At 36.7% G+C, this 20,923-nt stretch overlaps 1 protein-coding gene across 15 annotated transcripts in view; it reads left to right on the top strand.

Moving 5' to 3' along the window:
- Nucleotides 1–20,923, top strand: part of TMEM232 (transmembrane protein 232) — a 293,389-nt gene that overhangs the window by 116,073 nt on the left and 156,393 nt on the right. For 13 of the 15 annotated variants that reach the window (XR_014838519.1, XR_014838518.1, XR_014838520.1 and 10 more), the window contains 3 exons: nucleotides 1,769–1,923; nucleotides 15,076–15,199; nucleotides 16,680–16,929. Coding sequence is in view for 11 of the 15 variants with exons in the window: in XM_085014218.1 (XP_084870344.1) it covers nucleotides 1,769–1,923; nucleotides 15,076–15,199; nucleotides 16,680–16,929 (529 nt within the window). In the remaining 4 variants the exon portion in view is untranslated. Of the gene's footprint in view, nucleotides 1–1,768; nucleotides 1,924–15,075; nucleotides 15,200–16,679; nucleotides 16,930–17,269; nucleotides 20,191–20,923 lie in introns of those variants that run through there. The other 2 variants (XR_014838521.1, XM_085014224.1) reach the window with 2 other exon arrangements.

The following is a 20,923-nucleotide window of genomic DNA, read 5'->3' as shown; positions in this document are numbered from 1 at the left end:
CTTTTGTGGATGCTTGTTCCCCTAGGTCAGTAGACTTGTGCAGCAACTTTATCTTACTCCTGCCTTTATTTCCAGCATCTGAGTTCCTGAGATAATGTAGATCAATACGCATCTGTGAGACAACCAAAATGTTTACTAGAAATTTAAAATGTCTTATTTTAAAATTTATGTGTGAACTTCTGGCCTTCTCTCTAAAGAATACTCAACATGAAAACTTTTAAAGATATATATTCCTTTTTATATTCTTTTTCATTATGGTTTATTACAGGATACTAAATATAGTTCCCTGTGCTGTACAGTGGGACTTTATTGTTATTCATTCTGTATATAATAGTTTGCATCTGCTAATCTCAAACTCCCAATCCACTCCCCACTCTCCTTGGCAACCACAAGTCTGTTCTCTAGATCTAAGAGTCTGTTTCTGTCTTATAGATAAGTTCATTTGTGTCATATTTTAGATTACACATAAAAAAGATCTCGTGTAGTATTTGTCTTTCTTTTTTTGATTTACTTTGAAATGAAAATCTCTAGGTCCATCATGTTGTGCAAATGGCATTATTTCATTCTCTTTTTATGGTTGTGTCATATTCCATTGTGTCATATCTTCTTTACCTGTTGAAGGACATTTAGGTTGTTTCCATGTCTTGGCTATTGTAAATAATGCTGCCATGAGCATTGAGGTGCATGTGTCTTTAACACAAAAACTTTCTTTAAGCTGTAGTCTTGATGTTATTTCATATAGTAAATGAGAATTATAAAACCCTTTGGGATTTCTTTAAGTGTTTCTTTTGAGCATAAAAGAATAAAGTATCACCTAAATTAGTTACTTGAATACATACCACAGGATGTGTATTTGAATCTTTATTGTTGACAGAAATTCAGTGGGAGTGCTATGCCTAAAAATAAGACATGTTTCATGTTTCTTTGTACCAGGTGCTTTTGTAGATCAATTAAATCTACAAAACTGTTAGGAAGCACTCTAAGAAAAAAAACAGGCAAATGGCCCATTTGTTTTCTGAAATTGTAGACTCTTAAAATAGTTACTTAGCAGATGTTGACCATGTATAGCTACGCAATATTTTGGTCCTTAAAGCAAAAAGTCCACATTTTTAAAGAATGATTTTTATTTTTTCCATTATAGTTGGTTTACAGTGTTCTGTAATTTGCTATTTGGTCATTGTTGAAACTCTTCCCCATTCCTTCCCCTGGGTGTTAGGGAGGTTTTAAGAAGCACAGTTGTGTCTAATAGTTGTCCCTTAGACGATACATAATTTTTGTTGTGGTGTAAAACTGATGTCATTCAACACAGAGATCCATGTGCAAAATATTAAGACATTAAGTTCAGGTTAACTGCTTATACTTAAAAAGTATATTTGAGTAAATTGCTTCACTTTGTGTAACATGAAGTATAGGAAAGCATGCATTTAAAATATATTTTCAGAGTTCCTGTCATGGCTCAGCAGTTAATGAACCTGACTGGCATCCACAGGGACACGGGTTCGATCCCTGGCCTTGCTCAGTAGGTTAAGGATCCAGCATTGCCATGGGCTGTGGTGTAGATCACAGACACAGTTTGGATGCGGTGTTGCTGTGGCTGTGGTTTAGGCTGGTGGCTTCAGCTCCAATTTGATCTCTAGCCTAGGAATCTCCATATGCCATGGGTACAGCCCTAAGAAGATAAAAGACAAAAAGATAAATAAATAAAACTTATTTTTATGTCTATTCAAGTCAAAGAACTGTTTCTCAGACTTTAATATTTTAATTCCAGGACCATTTGCAGCTTAATCAGGAAGGATATGAAATCACCCCCCTGCTCTGGCACTGTGTTGCTGCCTGGACTTGTGTTCAGAAGAATCGTCCTCAGTTGAATAAGGTTCTTGAACATCTCATCTTTCATAAAACACAGCTTCAAAAGAAATGCTGGTAAGAGGGATCCTATAAATCCAAAGTAACTCACGGAGAAACCTTTGTGTTTAAATGTTAAATAACCTTTGTACTTAAATGTTAATCACACCTTAGTTGACTATGAAAAAAATTTATAATCTCAGTTCCAAAGGCAAGAGCAGTTTATGTATTTTGTATTAGTTCATTTCATCAATAAATTGTTCTTATCTTTTTTTTTTGGCTAGATGAGCATGGGTGTCTTGCACTGTTTGTCTTTATTAGAGGAACTTTGTTATTGATAACTTTATTCCCACATTTAAAACATCTTTTATTTTCCAAGTTGCTAAACAACAATGGAGTACAGTTGATTATCCTTGAAGGAAATACACTAAGGTTCTGTTTCTTTATGCCTTCCTTGTAATGGGTAACAGAAATGAGTGATAAGTATTAGTTTCCTCCTGTATATATTTTAATTTGAAAAGGGAAAAAGACAAATTACTATAAAAGAGAGCATAGGTTCAATGGAGGAAAGAAGAATTTTAGAATATTTCTGAGGAAATTGATCAGAATAGATATCTTTCCAATATTTGGGAATAATTAGAGATTTGAGTTCCTTTTCTACTACTACTACTAATAATATGTTGTGCCATAGCAAGTTGCAAAATCAATTGTCATATATTTTTCTTAAAATTAGTTCCAGGGTTAATTTTTAATTTCAGTTTTTATTCTTAGGGCTGTGATCATGGCGTATGCAAGTTCCCAGGCTAGGGGTTGAATTGGAGCTACAGCTGCTGCCAGATCCAAGCTGTGTTTGCAACCTATACCACAGCTCATGGCAACGCCTGATCCTTAACCACTGAGCAAGGCCAGGGATCGAACCTGCATCCTTATGAATCCTAGTCAGGTTTGTTAACCATGGAGCCATAAAGGAAACTCCCAGGGGTTTCTTTTTCTTTCTTTTTTCTTTTCTTTCTCTCTCTCTCTCTTTTTTTTTTTGGCCGTTCCTGTGGCATGTAAAAGTTCCTGGGGCCCAGGATCAAACCTGCACCATAGTAGTGGCCTGAGCCTTTGCAGTGACAATGTTGGATCCTTAACCTGCTGTGCCACAAGGGAACTCCTAATTCCAGTTTTTAAGCCTCTGGCAAGCCCACTCTGCACCAATCTGTATGTATAAATTCTAAGACTCTGATGCATTCGTTTTGGACAAAAGCTGTTGTCTCAGTTTCATTGAGAAGTTTTGGGGATTCAAGATCAAGTAAAGATTTCTGGGGAGTGGCTTAGAGCTTGTCTAATTTCCGTGAAATAGCCTAGTTTAGAGCCTTGGAAGACTAACTTGATTTAAAAATAGTAAATAATATTTTAATATATAAAAGTTAATAATATTGCATTACTCTGTCAAATTTATTTTCAAAGTTTTCTAATAATTACCAAATAAACACATTTACATAAGTGCTGAGATAGTAAAAGTTGCTGATTAAGAATATCTAAATATCTATTTGAAAGTCAAAGAATTGTTTCTTTAACCAATTTTCAGTTTTACTGAATTGTATCAACATTGATTTAATTTTTTGGTGATTTCTCTTTAAGATGGTTTTTTTTAAGCTTAGTATTTTATAGATTTAGGGGTGTTGGAGATAATACAGTACTATTCTTTCTTTACAAATGACGAAGGCAAGGCTAAATTTATTAGGCTTCCTGGTGACTGGAACCGGATTTTAAGGGTCCTGTTTAGCACTCTTGGATACATCATCCTGCTGTCTGTCATTCTGGCTTCATTATTAAGGCAATCACTGCTTTGAGGCGTCTTGTCACTGAATCCTGACTTTTCTTTTTTGGGGAGGACATTGTGAAAATCACGTGTTGGAGGGAAAGATAGTATTTAGACAATGTGGATGAACACAGGGTAAACTGAAAGATAGTGCTGAAACACAGTGACTGTTTATAATAGAAAGGACAAGGTAATTGTTTAAAAGAGCACTGCCAAATAGTTTTGATTATGTTTCTTAATATTTACTGTTTTGTTAAAGAAAAGAATTTAATCTTTGTTTTAAACATATGACTCTAGTAAACAAAGATAACCTATTGACATTAAAAAATTAAAGTCTTTTTAAGTTAGCAATGTGACTAACTTCTTTATTAGTCAAATTTTCTGCTATAACGCTAGCATTATACTTACGTAATAAAAAATTAACTTCTCTTCTTACAAAGTACTTAAGTTATTTATGTGACAGCCTATACAGCTTTTAAGAAGTCATTATTTCAGAGAAAACCAAACTGTGATGTAATTATCAAAATTAGGAGTTCCCTGGTGGCCTCCTGGGTTAAGGATCTGGCATCCTTAACTGCTGTGGAGCAGATTTGATCCCTGGCCTAGAATTTCTGCATGCTGCAGTCATGGCCAACAACAGCAATGAAAAAAATCAAACCAGAAATGCTTTTACATTTCTGGGGAAATGTTGATAGTGGTCTTGTGGGAGTTTCCGTTGTAGATCAGTGGAAATGAATCTGACTAGCATCCATGAAGATATAGGTTCCATCCCTCGCCTCACTCAGTAGGTGAAGGATCCGGTGTTGTGGTGACCTGTAGTGTAGGTTGCAGATGTGGCTTGGATCTGGCATGGCTGTGGCTGTGGCATAGGCCAGCAGCTACAGCTCCAATTTGACCTCTAGCCTGGGAACCTCAATATGCCACAAGGGTGGCCGCAAAAAGCAAAAAAAAAAAAAAAATGGTCTCGTGTACTTGTAAGATTGGGCACATGTAAAAAATCTAAAAGATGAACTAAATGTATTTAGAATGAAATAGAAGTATTGAAGCATCAAGCACTGATAGTAAATTAAAACTTCATTAGAGTTTTCTGGATCAGATGGCTATAAAATTGTGACATTTGGTAGACGATACTTTTGGTTTAGTACCTGAAATTCAATGCCAAGTGACTTAATAGGAGTATTGTAAGCAATTTCATTTTCCATGCGCGTCAAGTGAAGTACCACATGAGGGAAGAAGGTTCAGAGAGTTAAAATGCGGAAAGAGACCATTCAACTCATTGATCAAAAGAAATTTCATTAGTAATGGCAAAAATTGCTTGGGCCTGTACTGGTGAGTAGTTCTTATCTGCCCGTTTCTGATGCTGTCCATTAGTAGATAATTCCTTATAATCTTATAACTCTGCCAGATTTCCTATAACCTCCTTTATAAAGTCATACAACACAAAAGGAAAGAAACAAGCAAGTGGTTTCAGTGGAGGCTGGAAAAGAGCAGGCCCAGGATCCAAGAAAAGATTCAAGGAAGGACTCACAGAATTAGAGCAACCTCTGCCTGATGCGGGAGAGGGGAAAAACTGAGGAAAGGAAATTCACTAAAGATAACAAATTATAGGAGTTCCCATGATGGCTCAGTGGTTAAGGAATCCGACTAGGAACCATGAGATTTTGGGTTCAACCCCTGGCCTTGCTCAGTGGGTTAAGGATCTGGCGTTGCCATGAGCTGTGGTGTAGGTCGCAGACTTGGATCGCGTGTTGCTGTGGCTGTCCCATGGGCTGGCGGCTAACACTCCGATTAGACCCATAGCCTGGGAACCTCCATATGCCACAGGTGCAGACCTAGAAATGGCAAAAAGACAAAAAAAAAAAAAAAAAAAAAAAACAACAAATTATAAAACTGGGTGAAGAAGTAAAGAAAACAAGAATACACAAGACTTCCCAGTGTTATGCACTGGCCTTTATCTTGGAAGTTGAGCTGCCTTGTGCCACAGATAAGCAGCTTGCTGTAAGGCATTTTTCCACTTACTATGGTTAAATTTTATATGATGCTTCATACCCTCAATGCTCCACCCTGTGGTTTGGCCTTTTATAAACTGCCCCATTTGCTCTGGGGAGATAGCTCAAGCCAGCGCAAAAGGCTTTCTAATCTAACATGAAAATAATGAATTGTGTTTATAATTGAATTATTAGCCAATAAGGACTGCTGAGAAATGCAGCATGGCATTTCAGCAGAGCAGTATAACATATAAAAATATATCTCCCAAAGCAAAATAGCCGATTTAATCGCTTCATGAATGTATTCCAAAAAAGCTTGACAATTTAAAATTATACCGACATGGCAAGTGTTTTCCAGTGCTACAGTGTTTGTGTTTGCATAGAAATGAATTGAACAAAGAATCAGCTGCTTTGTATGGGCAGCCAGGCCTTCACTTCTGACCACATCACTGACATCTACACTGTCTATCTCCCTGATCCCCAGTAATTACAGTGTCCATATGACAGTTTAACTCAAACCATTCAGACAAAAGTTTTCACTAGTAATCCTCTTCATTCTTAATGAGCTGAGATGTCGGTGTAGGTCCTCAGACTTCTGGTTCATTCCCTGGGCTTCTTATTGAACCTGAGATCCTTTGAGCTAAATATGAACAATTAGTCTGTATCAAGGGTAAATATATAATTTATGCTTTGCTACCTTATGGTACAGTGAAAAGGACATTCAACCAAATCAGAAGACCAGAGTCTGTTTTATCTCTTGCTACCTGTTTAATTTTGAATGAGTCACATAACTTCTATACACAGAGTCTGTTTAGCAGTTAAAGAGAATAATAGCCATCTCAAAGAGCTTTGGAGACATTTAAATAAGGTAGGTAGTGTGGAAACACTTTTTACACTCTGAGTCTCCCCTAATGCTTGATGTCCTGCTAGTTCAGATCTGAATTAATTTTTTTCCTGGACAGATTCCTACCTACTGAGTTTTTGTCTCAGTATCTGACACTTCTTCTCCTCAAGTTAACCAAATCGGACACTGACTACATTTCAGAGCTGTTGCTCTGCCCTCCACTCCCACTGTCACCACCTTGATTTGGGCCCTTATCGTCTCATGACCCTTGTCACTTATTGACTGGTCTCTTTGCCTTGTTTTCTCCTCAGTAGTCTATCATACTCTGGTGTCATTACAGCATAAATGATTATAGCATTCTCCAGCTTTTTTTTTTTTAGTTGTTGTTGTCGTTTTGCCATTTCTAGGTCTGCTCCCGTGGCATATGTAGGTTCCCAGGCTATGGGTCTAATCGGAGCTGTAGCCACCAGCCTACACCACAGCCACAGCAACACGGGATCCGAGCCGCGTCTGCAACCTACACCACAGCTCACGGCAACGCCGGATCCTTAACCCACTGAGGGAGGCCAGGGATTGAACCTACACCAGATCCAAGTTGAATCTGCGACCTACACCACAACTCATGGCAATGCCGGATCCTCGACCCAATGAGCAAGGCCAGGGATCAAATGTGCAACCTCATCGTTCCTAGTTGGATTCGTTAACCACTGAGCCATGATGGGAACTCCAGCATTTTCCAGCTTAAAAGTGCTTAATAAGAACTCTTTTTACAGAACACAGGGGTTGCAGCTTGAATCAGGGTTTCTTAACTTGACATGATTTAGGAAAAAAAAAAAAAGAGGAGTTCCTGTTGTGGCTCAGTGGTTAACGAATCTGATTAGCATCCATGAGGACACAGGTATGATCCCTGGCCTTGCTCGGTGGGTTAAGGATCTGGTGCTGCACTGAGCTGTGGTGTAGGTCGCGAACGTGGCTTGGATTCTACATTGCTGTGGCTGTGGTGTAGGCCAGCAGCTACAGATCCGGTCGGACTCCTAGCCTGGGACCTCCATATGCTGTGGGTTTTGCCCTCAAAAGCAAAAAAATAAATAAGCAGAACAGTTAGTGACTCACAGACTTTGAAAAAATTATGGTTTCCAAATGAGACAGGTTGGGGGGTGGGGGGATGTGCTGGGGGTTTGGGATGGAAATGCTATAAAATTGGGTTTTGATGATCATTGTACAACCATAAATGTAATAAAATTCATTAAGTAATTTAAAAAAAAGAAAGAAAAAAAAAAGAAAAGAAAGAAATAAAAGAAAGAGCAGGAAGAACGAAAACGAAGACTAGAAAGATCCTGCTCCTGGGATTAATTACCACCAACTAGCTGCACAGGCAGACATGTACCTGATGGGCTGGATGGCAGAAATTAGCATCTCTGCTTCCTCTGATGAAACAGTGGTCATTGCTTGCCTATCTTCTGTCCCTTCCTTCTTCCCCACTGCCTTCCATGGTGCACCAAGAATGAAGTTCTGTATGTAGGAGAAAGAACCCTTTAAGCAGACCTGCTGAAAGCTAGATTTTCATGTAGTCCATCGCTTCTGAGTACCAGAAATGAGGCAATGGCAAGAGAAATGTATTGTTTAAACTAGTTCTCCTAAATGGTCAAAATCAGGAAAGAAATTCTGACTGCCTCTTTGTGTGATGAAGATTGAGACTAATTTACTTATTCTAATCCCCTCCTCCCCCTCCTGCCAGTTAGTGTAATCTTGAGTTTCTGATAACATTATGGTTAAATCATTAATGTAGAGCTACATTAGTCTCAAAGTGAAGCCTACTCTGGACATGGCATCTCAAAGATTAAAAAATAAGCCTTGAGATTCTGTACCAGTACCATGCTGTGTTGATTACTGTAGTTTTGTAATAGTGCCTGAGGTCTGGGAGAGTTATGCCCCCTGCTTATTTTTTGTTTTTGTTTTTTATTCAGGATTTCTTTGGCAATGTTGGGTCTTTTGTGGTTGCATATAAATTTTTGGATTGTTTGTTCTAGCTCTGTGAAAATTAAGGTATAATTGAATAGGGATTGCACTGGATCTGTAGATTGCTTTGGGTAGTACAGCAATCACAAGAATGCTGATTCTTCCAATCCAGGAGCATGGAATATCTTTCTGGGTCTTCAAATCCTCTTTGATTTCCTTGATTAATGTTTTATACTTCTCACCATATAAGTCTTTTACTTCTTTGGTCAGGTTTATTACTAAGAATTTAATTTGGGGGGTGCAGTTTTAAAAGGTATTGTGTTTTTATATTCTTTTTTCTAATATTTCATTGTTAGTGTACAGAAATGCAACCAATTTCTGAATGTTATTCTTGTATCCTCTGCTTTGCTGAAATCGTTGATCAGTTTTGAATAGTTTTTGTGTGCAGTCCTTGGGGTTTTCTGTATATAGTAGTATGTCATCTGCATATAGTGACGATTTTATTTCTTCTCTTACAATTTTGATAATTTTTATTTATTTTGTTTGTTTGATTGCTATGGCTAGGACTTACAATACTAGGTTGAATAAAAATGGTGAGAGTGGGCATCCTTGTCTTGTTCCAGATTCTAGCAGTGAGGCTTTCAGCTTTTCTCCATTAAGTATTATATTGGCTGTGGGTTTGTTATAAATGAATTTTATTATATTAAAGTATGTTCCCTATATACACATATTGGTAAGAATTTTTATCATGAATGGATGTTGGATTTTGTCACATGTTTTTTCTGCATCTATAGAGATGATCATATGGTTTTTGACTTTCATTAGTGTGTTTGATTTGTGTACGTTTGATTTGTGTACGTTGAAACATCCTTGTGAACTTGGGATGAATCCCACTTGGTTGTGGTGTATGATCTTTTTTATGGTGTTTGAGAGACATACAGACCAAAGGAACAGAAGAGAACCCAGAAATAAACCCAGATACCTATGATCAATTAATCTTTGAAAAAGGAGGCATGAGGATGAAGTGGGAAAAAGACAATCTCCTCAGCAAGTGGTTGCTGGGAAGGTTGACAGCTGCATATAAATCAATGAAACTAGAACACACCCTCACACCATGCACAAAAATAAACTCAAAATGGTTTAAAGACAACACATAAGACACCATAAAATTCCTAGAAGAGAACACAAGCAAAACATTCTCTCACATCAACAGTACAACTGTTTTCTTAGGCCATTCGCACAGGACAAGAGAAATAAAAACAAAAATAAACCAGTGGGACCTAATCAAGGTTATAAGATTTTTCACAGTAAAGGAAACTAAAAAAAAAAAAAAAAAAAAAAAAGATAACATGTGAAATGGGAGAAAAGTCTCAAACAATGTAACCAGCAAGAGGTTAATCTCCAAAATATACAAACAACTCATACTACTCAAGAGCAAAACAAACCCCAATGGAAAAATGAGCAGAAGACCTGAATAGACATTTCTCCAAAGAAAACATATGGATGGCCAACAGGCATATGAAAAAATGCTCAACATCACTAATTATTAGAGGAATGCAAATCAAAACTACTATGAGGTACCACCTCACACCAGTCAGAATGTCCTTCATTAATAAGTCCATAAATAACAGATACTGGAGAGGGTGTGGAGAAAAGGGGACCTTCCCATACTTCTGGTGGGAATGTAAAATGGTACAACCACTGTGGAAAAGAGTATGGAAGTATCTCAGAAAACTGAATGTGGGAGTTCCCGTCGTGGCGCAGTGGTTAACGAATCCGACTAGGAACCGTGAGGTTGCGGGTTCGGTCCCTGGCCTTGCTCAGTGGGTTAACGATCCAGCATTGCCGTGAGCTGTGGTGTAGGTTGCAGACACGGCTCGGATCCCGCGTTGCTGTGGCTCTGGCGTAGGCCAGTGGCTACAGCTCCGATTCGACCCCTAGCCTGGGAACCTCCATATGCTGTGGGAGAGGCCCAAAGAAATAGCAAAAAGACAAAAAAAAAAAAAAAAAAAAAGAAAACTGACTGTATAATTATCATATGATCCAGTAGCCTCACTCCTGGACATATGTCCAGATAAAACTTTCATTCAAAAAGATACATGCACCCCTGTGTTCTTTGCTGCACTATTTACAGTTGCCACCACATGGAAACAACCCAAATGTCCATCAATAGATGAATGGATTAAGAAGATATGGTGCATACACACAATGGAATGCTACTTGGCCATCAAAAAAGAACAAAATAATGCCATTTGCAGCAACATGCATGGAACTAGAGAGTCTCATACTAAGTAAATCAGAGAAAGACAAATATCATATGATACTACTTATATCTGGAATCTAATATATGGCACGAATGAACAGAACAGAAACAACCATGGACAGAGAACAGACTTGTGCTTGCCAATGGGGAGGGGGAGGGAATGGGATGGACTGGGAGTTTTGGGGTTAGTAGATGAAAACTATGGCATTTGGGGTAGAAAAGCAATGAGGTCCTGTTGTATAACGCAGGGAATTATATCCAATCACTTGTTATGGAAAATGATGGAGGATAATGTGAAAAAAGAATATATATATATGTTAAACTGGGTCACTTTGCTGTACATCAGAAATTGACAGAAATCTGTAAATCGGCTACAATAAAGAAATTAAAAAAAGAAATTTTGACTGCCTCTTCTCTGTGTGATGAAGATTGAGACTAATTTATTTATTCTAATCCCCCCCCCCCGCCTGTTAGTGTAATCTTGAGTTTCTGATAACGTTATGGTTAAATCATTACTTAAAATGTTCATTCTTCTTAAAGAATGTTTCTATATTTTTGTTTACTTTTTTGGATCATATTTATAAAATAATTTTGACTTAGTAAAATGTATCTGTCAGCATTTAACATGAGGATTTCCCATTTTTAAAAAATATCCTTTTGCCATTTTATTATATTATTTTCTTTTAGGGCTGCAGGTGCGGCATGTGGAAGTTCCCAGGCTAGGGGGTGAATTGGAGCTGTAGCTGCTGGCCTACACACAGCCACAGCAATGCCAGATCCAAGTCGTGTCTGTGACGTACACCACAGCTCACCACAACTCTGGATCCTTAACCCACCGAGTGAGGCCAGGGATCAAACATGAGTCCTCACGAATACCAATCAGGGTCATTTCCACTGAGCCACCATGGAAATGTTAAGCTGTTAAATAAGCTGTTAAATACTATTCCTTTCTTGCCTGAGTCAGTTTCTAAGCATAGACATAGTTGACCTGTTTGATTAAGTGAGCCATTGATTATATACAGTCCTTGGCTGAGTATAAGGTTTGTCACCATTTGTCCCCTGAGAAATATAGTGTATATTTTGTATAGAAATAGAATTCTATGCTCAGTTTTTATTTTTATTTTATTAATTAATTTATTTAGCTTTTTAGGGCCAAACCCGCAGCATATGAAGGTTCCCAGGCTCAGGGTCGAATTGGAGCTTTAGCAGGTGGCCTGTGCCACAGCCACAGCAACACAGGATCTGAGCCGCATCTGTGACCTACACCACAGCTCATGGCAATGCTGGATCCTTAACCCACTGAGCAAGGCCAGGGATTGAACCTGCATCCTCACTGGATGCTAGTCAGAGTTGTTACCTGCTGAGCCACCATGGGAACTCCTACAGTTTTTATTTTTAGTTCCCTCTTTAAATCTCTAAATGTTGCTATGTCGTTTCCTCCCTTTCAGTTATTATGAGCTGTTCAAAGCCAGTTGGCTTTTTTTTTTTTTTTCCTCATTTGATTTTCAATCCCGAATATTTTAGGAACAGCTCTGTGATTTGGTAGGAAAGAGATAGATGGCCTCCTCGAATGTGTCATTGACCATCTTTGGAAGCTGTTGGGGTAAATCCTCCACTCTACTCAGAGAGAAGCTCCTCTCTGTGAAGTTATGTATACATGCTGTGGCTACTGGTCTACATTTTGTGAAGGATTGCCATTGATTATTGTTCACATGTGTTCCCAACTCCTGCCTCTCTGTGCTCTAGGGTTTTTCTTATATTATGATGGAAAGCCCACATATACTTCCATTAAATTTAACTCAAACTTTGGGTTTCATGACATTGGAAAGGTTTTCCTTCATTTTGGATTCCATTTTCTTCACAACTTTAAACTCCTTAAAGTGTCTTTTTTTTCTTCTTTCTTTTTTTAAAATTTTGTTTGGATATTTCAATGGGAATTAGATAGTAATGGGTGTCAGTTTGCCAGTGGGTGTCTTCCTCTAAATTATTGCAGAACTTTTCAGGTTTGCTCCCTACCAAGTGTCTTTTTTTGCACCTAACTTCATTGTGGATTTGAATTATATTTTTGTAATTTTAATTTCCTTGCAACCTCTTGTTTTCTTATTTTCATCTCAGTATTACATTTCTAACCAATTTGAAAACTGCTGTCTACATTCATCAATTTTCAGTTTTGATTTTTTAACAAAATATAAGTATTGAGGCTTCTATTATATTTTGGGCAATGGCATTTTCCCTTTTAGAAATTTTTGCATTCAGCAGCATTGACCGAAACTGTTGTGTTTCTGGTGAGGTATTTTTCTACCATAGGAGGCTGACACTGATGATCTTTTCTTTTTTGTTTTGAGGGGGGCAGGCTGCACCTGCGCATATTGAAGTTTCAGGCTAGGGATCAAATCAGAGCTATAGCTTCTGGCCTACGCCACAGTCACAGCAACGTGGATCTGAGCCACGTCTGCGACCTATACCACAGCTCGCCGCAAGTCTGGATCCTTAACCCACTAAGCAAGGCCAGGGATTGAACCCACGTCCACATGGATACTGGTTGGGTTCATTACCACTGAGCCACAATGGGAACTCTACTCATCTCTAAAATTTCCCATGTCTGAACTTCATGCCTATAACATCGCTTAAGTGTATCTATCAGGATTTAGTTCTTTTACGTGTAACAGTTGTGATTACTGTGCATTATTTGTTGTACATAACAAGCAATGCACTACTGATGCAGGTGAGTAAGGAGATCAAGATCCAAGCTTCTAGTTTCCTTGTCTTCCATTCTTAGTATGTGGCTTTTATTCTTATTGTTTTGAGACAGCTGATCTACCTTCTAGTATCATGTTTGTGTTCCAAGCAGGAGGAAAGGGATGAGCAGAGAAGAAAAAAGCACCCATTTTCAAAACTTAACCTTTTCTCTTAATCAGAAAAATGATAGCTTATATGGAAGGCTTTCATAATATACTTCCATTTATATCTCATTGACCGAATCTATATTTTTGGCTATTCTAAACTTGAGTCATTTTTAAAATTAAATTTATTGCAGTCTAATTTACATGCAACAAAATTCACACATTTTATATATAGAGAACTTTGACCTTTGACAGTTGACTCCTCTGTAATTACTGCCCCGATCAAGATACAAAACATTTCCACCTTGAGGAAGCAGCATTAACCGAACACTTTGTCGTTTCGAACAAAAGTGAGATTTAGTTCTGAAAGGAAGCAGAAAACAAATGATATTAGGTGGTCAATTGTAATACTAAGATTAAATGATGTACTTAAATAATGGTTTGGAAAAGCAAAATTAAAAAATAGGGAATACCCATAAGCAGGGGATGGCTTCAATTATTAGTTAAGTTAAAACATGAACCTAGACAAACCCCCCTGGATCTTTTTGTCTCAGTTTTCTAATATTAAAAAAAAAAAAAAAAAGATTTTAAAAAGTTCTTGAACGTGTCAGTGACTGTGGTTCAAATCAAAGGAGGTAACTGAGATCTGTAAAGCTCCATTCAAATAGAAGGAATTGTCTTTCTTTTTCCATAGTTAGAGGTGTTTGTAGTTGTAAATGATATTGAGCTTGACTTACTGGCCTGAAATACTACAGTTGTGAAATTCAAATATAATTTAAAAATGTACTAACTTTTAACTTGCTAATGGCCTATAAATCAAGACAAAATGTAGCTCTAGAGAAAGGAAATGCTGTATTTGCAGCGTTATCAGTTCTCTTTCAAACTAAATCTCTTTCAGTTGGATAACAGCAGTGCTAAATGTATAATTTCCTGAAACTCTTAGACTATATGTACATTTATGGCTAATAAATTCTTACATGATTTCTCAGTTATTAATATTTTGAATCTTGACAGTCTTCCATTTAATGTGAAATATGAATTTTATTTTGATAAATTGCCCTTTTTGTAAAAATCAAATGATGCTGAATTTTTAGAGTATTTCAGAAGACCATTATAAAATTTGTTCTCTCTTTTAAGGGGAAAAAAACCCCACAGTCTTGGTATTCAACCCTTGGAAACAGTCAAAAAAGGTAGAAAATCAAAACCTATTGTGAGATTTTGGGGACACTCCAGATCCAGAGCCCTTGATTTCTTGTTATACACAATCTGTGAAGAAATGTGATCATTTGTAATATTTATTACTCTCAGTGTTTTGTCAGAACACTACCGTGAATTCAACATCTTCCCCTAATGTGGCTCTTTCCTTTAAACTTTTATAATCAGTGTCAAATAATACTAGTCTTCGGTGAAAATAAATGTATCCAGTAATCCAGGATAGTTTTTTCTTCTGGCCTATTAAATTTTCATTAAAAATCATTTATTATTTTAAGTTAAAGTCTTTGTTGTTTTGTTCATAAAATTTCTAGGTTGGATTCAGCAATGGCTTTGTTGGTCCTTGGGGAGGCTGCCAAATTAAACATAGCCTGTTTGAAAGCTTTAATGGACCTAATGAAAGATTTTCTTTTAAGCGTCATGTCGGTTCAGAATCAGGTAACAGAATATTGTTAATTAAAGTGTGCAAAAAGACCTAAATTGAAACAAATTTTATTTTTGCCACTATTTTAATCCTACATCACATTAGGGCTTATAATAAGCATAACTTTGTAGTAGCAGTTTTAACTAAATATAAAAGTAAGTGCATATTTACCATGTATATCAGTATAACTAGATATAGATGTAGATAGAGTGAAATAGATTGTACTAAAATGTACACACATAAGCGGAATTTTAAATTTTATTAACAAACTTGAGATCATATAGTCATATATGGTTTAGTTTCCTATTTAAGATTTTTTTTGTTGTCATTACGTATTATTTAAATTGACATTTTAGTGATGAGATAATTTAACCATTTCTCTGTTGCTGAATATTGCGCTTGTTTTTAATTCACAGTTAATTTAATTATTCACAGTTAATTAGAAATAATGTTGAACTGTTATTCTGATACAAAAAACTTTTATCTGCATTTATGACTCTTTAGAGTAAATTTATAAAGTTAAATAATTGTGTGATAGACCATGAACTTTTTTTTTTTTTTTTCTTTTTTGGCCATACCTGTGACTTATGGAAGTTCCCTGGCCAGGGATTGAATTCTACACCACAATTATGGCAATGCCAGATCCTTAACCTCCTGCCCCAGGCTGGGGATTGAACCTGTGCTTCAGCAGTGACCTGAGATGCAACAGAGGAACGCTGAATCTTAACCCGCTGTGCCACAGCAGGAACTCCTATGAACTTACTTTTAATGTTCTTAGAACGGTTGTCCAGATTCCTCTCCAGAAGACAAGATTTTCTTGCTTTCCTATGAAAAAAATGTATAAAAGTGCACATACAAGAATTGAACTTGAGGGAGTTCCCGTCATGGCTCAGCAGTTAACAAATCCGACTAGGAACCATGAGGTTGCAGGTTTGATCCCTGGCCTCACTCAGTGGGTTAAGGGTCTGGCGTTGCCGTGGATTGTGGTGTAGGTTGCAGATGTGGCTCGGATTTCACGTTGCTGGGTCTGTGGCGTAAGCCGATGGCTACTGCTCCAATTAGACCCCTAGCCTGGGAACCTCCATGTGCTGTGAGTGCGGCCCTAGAAAAGGCAAAAAGACCAAAAAAAAGAAAAGAAAAGAAAAAGAAAGAAAAAAAAGAACTGAACTTTATATAAGAAGATTCTTTTATAATATAAAATAATAGTATATCTCATTGGATTAATTTATATTGCATTGATTACTAAGGAATTTGAAAAGTTGTTTTTTATATACTTTTTAGCTATTTTTTTTTTTTATTCTTTGAACTAAGTTTTATGTAATCTACCTTGGAAAACATGTTTTTTAATGAGTGCATTTTAGAAATATTAGTTGATTATGGTCTTTTAACAGCTCTATAAAATTTATAGCTACTTATAAGAAATAAGTATGGTGTGTAGTTCTTCATTATGACAGGGCATGCTTTGATTCTCTAATAGCTATTTTCTCATTTTAGGAAGAAAGCTGCAAGGTAGATTTTTCCTGGGCCTGGAATGTAGTCTTCATATATATAACAATTCTTGCAGAAATCTGCTTGTATGCAGCCAATTCTTATTTGCGAAAAACTGCTTTAGTTGGTTTCTGCGACTGTGGAAGTTCACAAAAAGATATTTTACCTCTGGACAAATCAGAACAACAGCCAGAATTGAGGGAAACAAGTATTTTAGGTCTTTTGGAATATTTTTCTTCAAAAACATCAGATAATTGTAAGTAAATTATTTTCCTACTTGGGAAATATTTTTAAGATGTCCCTGTCTGTGTATAATAATAAGATTTTTATAAAAATTTATCATTTTGAAATGGTAAATAATTTTAAATTTAGTAGGACTTTGTACACGCTTAGGAAGTCTATTTTATAACATGGAAAATTTTGATCAATAATTTAAAAAACAACTGAAATGTACACTAGAGTTGGTTGCTTTATGATTCAAATTATATTCCTTGGAAACAAGAGATGACCTTAGGAAAACTTATGAGATGTATGTTAAGTTTGTTTTGTTCTTTTCCCCATAAGGCCTTCTCTTCCATCTTCTCCACTTTCTCTAGGCATCTACTGATTCTATTGTTCTCCCTCCAACTCCAGAGAATTCCTCTTTAATACTCAGATATTGTAGTACATTCTTCACACCTCACATCTTACATTCCATCAGAAGGTACCCGTCTTGTGTCTCAAGATTAAAGGTTGTTTTGCTATTATTGTTTATGAGGGTTATTAGAATAAAATACTTTTGTTTTTAAAAGGGAGCTATAGGGATGATATTAATTCAGAGGTATCCTTTTAGGTTAATTATAACTCTTCCTTATGAATATCATATAGTCTACATGTTATTATAGTTTGTTATGTATATGACTCTCACTTCCACTAAGTAATGAAATAATTGAGATGGGATAATCACATCTGAATTATATTTGTTTTATCCCAGCATCTAGCATAGTATTTAGCATATAGTAATTGGGCAATAATGATAGTGGATTTATTGTGTAGTTAAATCAATCCCTGAATTTCAAATATAATCACAAGATTATTTTCAAGTATGGAAGGAGGCCAGATAGCGTCTTTCCTTAGAACCGTAACTCACTGATTTGGGATAAATTATGCTTGAATATAATTTCAAATATTAAGACCTTCATAGCAGATATTAATTTCATTTTCTAAAACTTGGGATTTTAAAATTATGTTCAATAAACTTATGGTTTCCTCGGTAGGTTGGAACCTATCATTTTGAAGTACAGTTTGCTTGGCCTTGGCCCACCTTTGAAGACGATTATGTTTATTTTTTATTACTGCCAGTTGTAAACATCTTTTTAGTCATTAGCAGACCAGTTGTATTTTGCTGATGTTTATACTATTGATAAAGTAAAGAGGTAGTCACTTCTTCAACTGTTAACATTCTTTTTAGTATTTGGAATGGTCAGAGGTTTTCCTATGTAGCAGCTGTGACTTCTAAACTGACACTAAACAGATTCATATAATAATTTGGGGCCTTTAATTTTTTTTTTTTTTTGCCTGGTTTTGTAACTTGTTCTTTATGTCTTCTATTACTGTTCTTCAGTGATGGACTCAGAAGACATTCCTCCATGTGGAGGATCTTTACTCCTAGAAGCCTCTGGCCTCCCTCTGGCACTGACCTTGAGCACTGGTAAAATCTCATGTTGCTGGGTTGTATCTTTCTGTGCATACACAAATTTTCCTTCCTTCTCTGCAGCCTGATTTTTTTTCTAGCCAGTTGATGATTTCAGTGCATTCATTTGCTTATTGTTGATCTTTCTTTGAAGTTTCTTATTTTCTCATGAAGTCTTTATTTTGATGGCATGGGCATGACGTCTTGGAAGAGATTTTTTGCATTTGTTCTTAACTATCTACAGCTGTATATTGCTCAGCCTCCTGAACAACACACCCCCTAATCTTCCTAGCTCAAAAATTGGTCACTGTCCCTATAATTGCTTCTCTGTTAACAGTAGAGCTCTTGAGTTGTTGGTGTTTATTTGAGCTTTCTTTTTTCTAAGCAGTGCTTATCGAGAACTGTCTGTGAGCTTGGACCTGCCACGAGTAGTCATCCTTGGTCCGTGTTCTCTCATCTTTCTCTTCTTTATAAATCTGAATGAGTACACTTATTTCTCATTGGGATGAATGCAAACCAGTTGAAAAGCATGATATTCAAGACAAAGAAAATTCGATGTGTCCCTGGAGCTAGCTTCTTGGATTCCTGTACTATAAGCGATAGTTTCATTCAGGTTGATATTTTTGTTTAATTACTGATTGAATAAATCCTGTGGGAAATCTTGAATTTCCTTGTACCAACCACCAGACAATGTCATGGATCAAAGAGCCTTTTTCACAGATCACATGGCATCTGCATTTTATTCTTTACATGGCAGTATAATGGAGAGGTAGGAGGCAGTTTTTAACAGACTTAGTTCTGGAAGGAGGTACCCTTTGAATATCCACAAGTGATGCAGGGGCAGTGGGAGAATTTTTGTTTTCCTTGAGAGCCTTCTTATGCTTATACTTCAATTCAGAGGTGAAATAATTAAACAGCATTTTGTGAATATTTTCTCAGCCAATGTGGAAAAATAGATGTTTCTAACTGTGGAATACCTTTAAAGATTTGAGCTTCAGTAAAGAGGATAGCTATATCAAAATTGCCTCCTCTGCAGTCAAAAGTCAATAAACTTTCTTGGACATGAAACTTCTTGTACAAGGCATAAATAATACTAGTGGCAATTTGCCTCGTGAATGATTTTGAGTGTTTTGAAACTCTTAATATTTAAAGCATCTTTGTGATTCTCATGGGGAAGGAACACTTAAAATAAGTTGCTTATCTGATGATTGTTTTGTTAAAGACGTCTGAAGAGTATGAGAAAATTTTACAATTTTCTTCATCTTTGTCAGAACCAGAGAATATACCCCCTCTGGGCATACGCTTTTGGTCTCCTCTTTGTGTTCTTATTGGATTTTTGACTGTCCTGTATCAGTCACTACTGCGAAAAATCATTACTTTACATGACTGTACACATGCCTAGTCAAATATTTCCAGTCAAATGAAGGGCTTTAAAATTTTTGTTGATGTGATTTATTATAACTTGATATTTTTGTAGCATCACTGGTTGATTTTTTTCATGCAGGGACAATAATTGTGTTTGGGTTGTGTTGCTTGCATGATCGTTGATAACGATCACCAATTCTATGAGGCCTCTGTGCAGGCTTTGTCAAGATGATGACTAGAGTGGGTAGGTTTGTCTTTTTGGAAAGTAAGATAAAGAACCTGCAGCTGCTGCTTTATTTGATTGAAAATAATTTTTTTTTTCTCATAATTTTACCCTTAAAGTAAGTAAATTTTTTGTTTAGAGTGAAAGAACAAATTCTGGAGTCACACATATTTGCATTTTTTTTTTTATTTTCCCACTGTACAGCAAGGGGATCAAGTTATCCTTACATGTATACATTACATTTTTTCCCCCACCCTTTGTTCTGTTGCAACATGAGTATCTAGGCATAGTTCTCAATGCTACTCAGCAGGATCTCCTTGTAAATCTATTCTAAGTTGTGTCTGATAAGCCCAAACTCCCCATCCCTCCCACTCCCTCCCTCTCCCATCAGGCAGCCACAAGTCTATTTTCCAAGTCCATGATTTTCTTTTCTGTGGAGATGTTCATTTGTGCTGGATATTAGATTCCAGTTATAAGTGATATCATATGGTATTTGTCTTTGCCTTTCTGACTCATTTCACTCAGTATGAGAGTCTCTAGTTCCATCCATGTTGCTGCAACATTATTTGCGTTTTAATTCTGTCACTTGTATCTTGAAATACTAGGTCGAATTACTTAATCTTACTGACTTGATTTCTTTACCTGACAATTAAGAATACTATTTAGGGAGTTCCTGTCATGGTTAACGAACTAGTATCCATGAGGATGAGAGTTTGATCCCTGGCCTCGCTCAGTGGGTTAAGGATCTGGTGTTGCTGTGAGCTGTGGCATAGGGAGCAGATGGGACTCGGATTGTGTTGCTGTGGCTCTGGTGTAGGCTGGCGGCTACAGCTCCGAATCGACCCCTAGCATGGGAACCTCCAAATACTGTGGGTATGGCCCTAAAAACACACACACACACACACACACACACACACACACACACACACACACACACACACAAAAGAATACTATTCATATCATGGGACTTTTTGTGGAAAAATCTGTGAA

The sequence above is a fragment of the Sus scrofa genome, chromosome 2, assembly GCF_054392235.1.
Source record: "Sus scrofa isolate SSC_HxYL_T2T_F1_AM1 chromosome 2, Sscrofa_HxYL_maternal_Yorkshire_Landrace_v2.0, whole genome shotgun sequence".
Lineage (NCBI taxonomy): Eukaryota > Metazoa > Chordata > Mammalia > Artiodactyla > Suidae > Sus > Sus scrofa.
The sequence above is the reverse complement of the archived record's forward strand: the minus strand, read 5'-3'. Positions and strand labels throughout refer to the sequence as shown.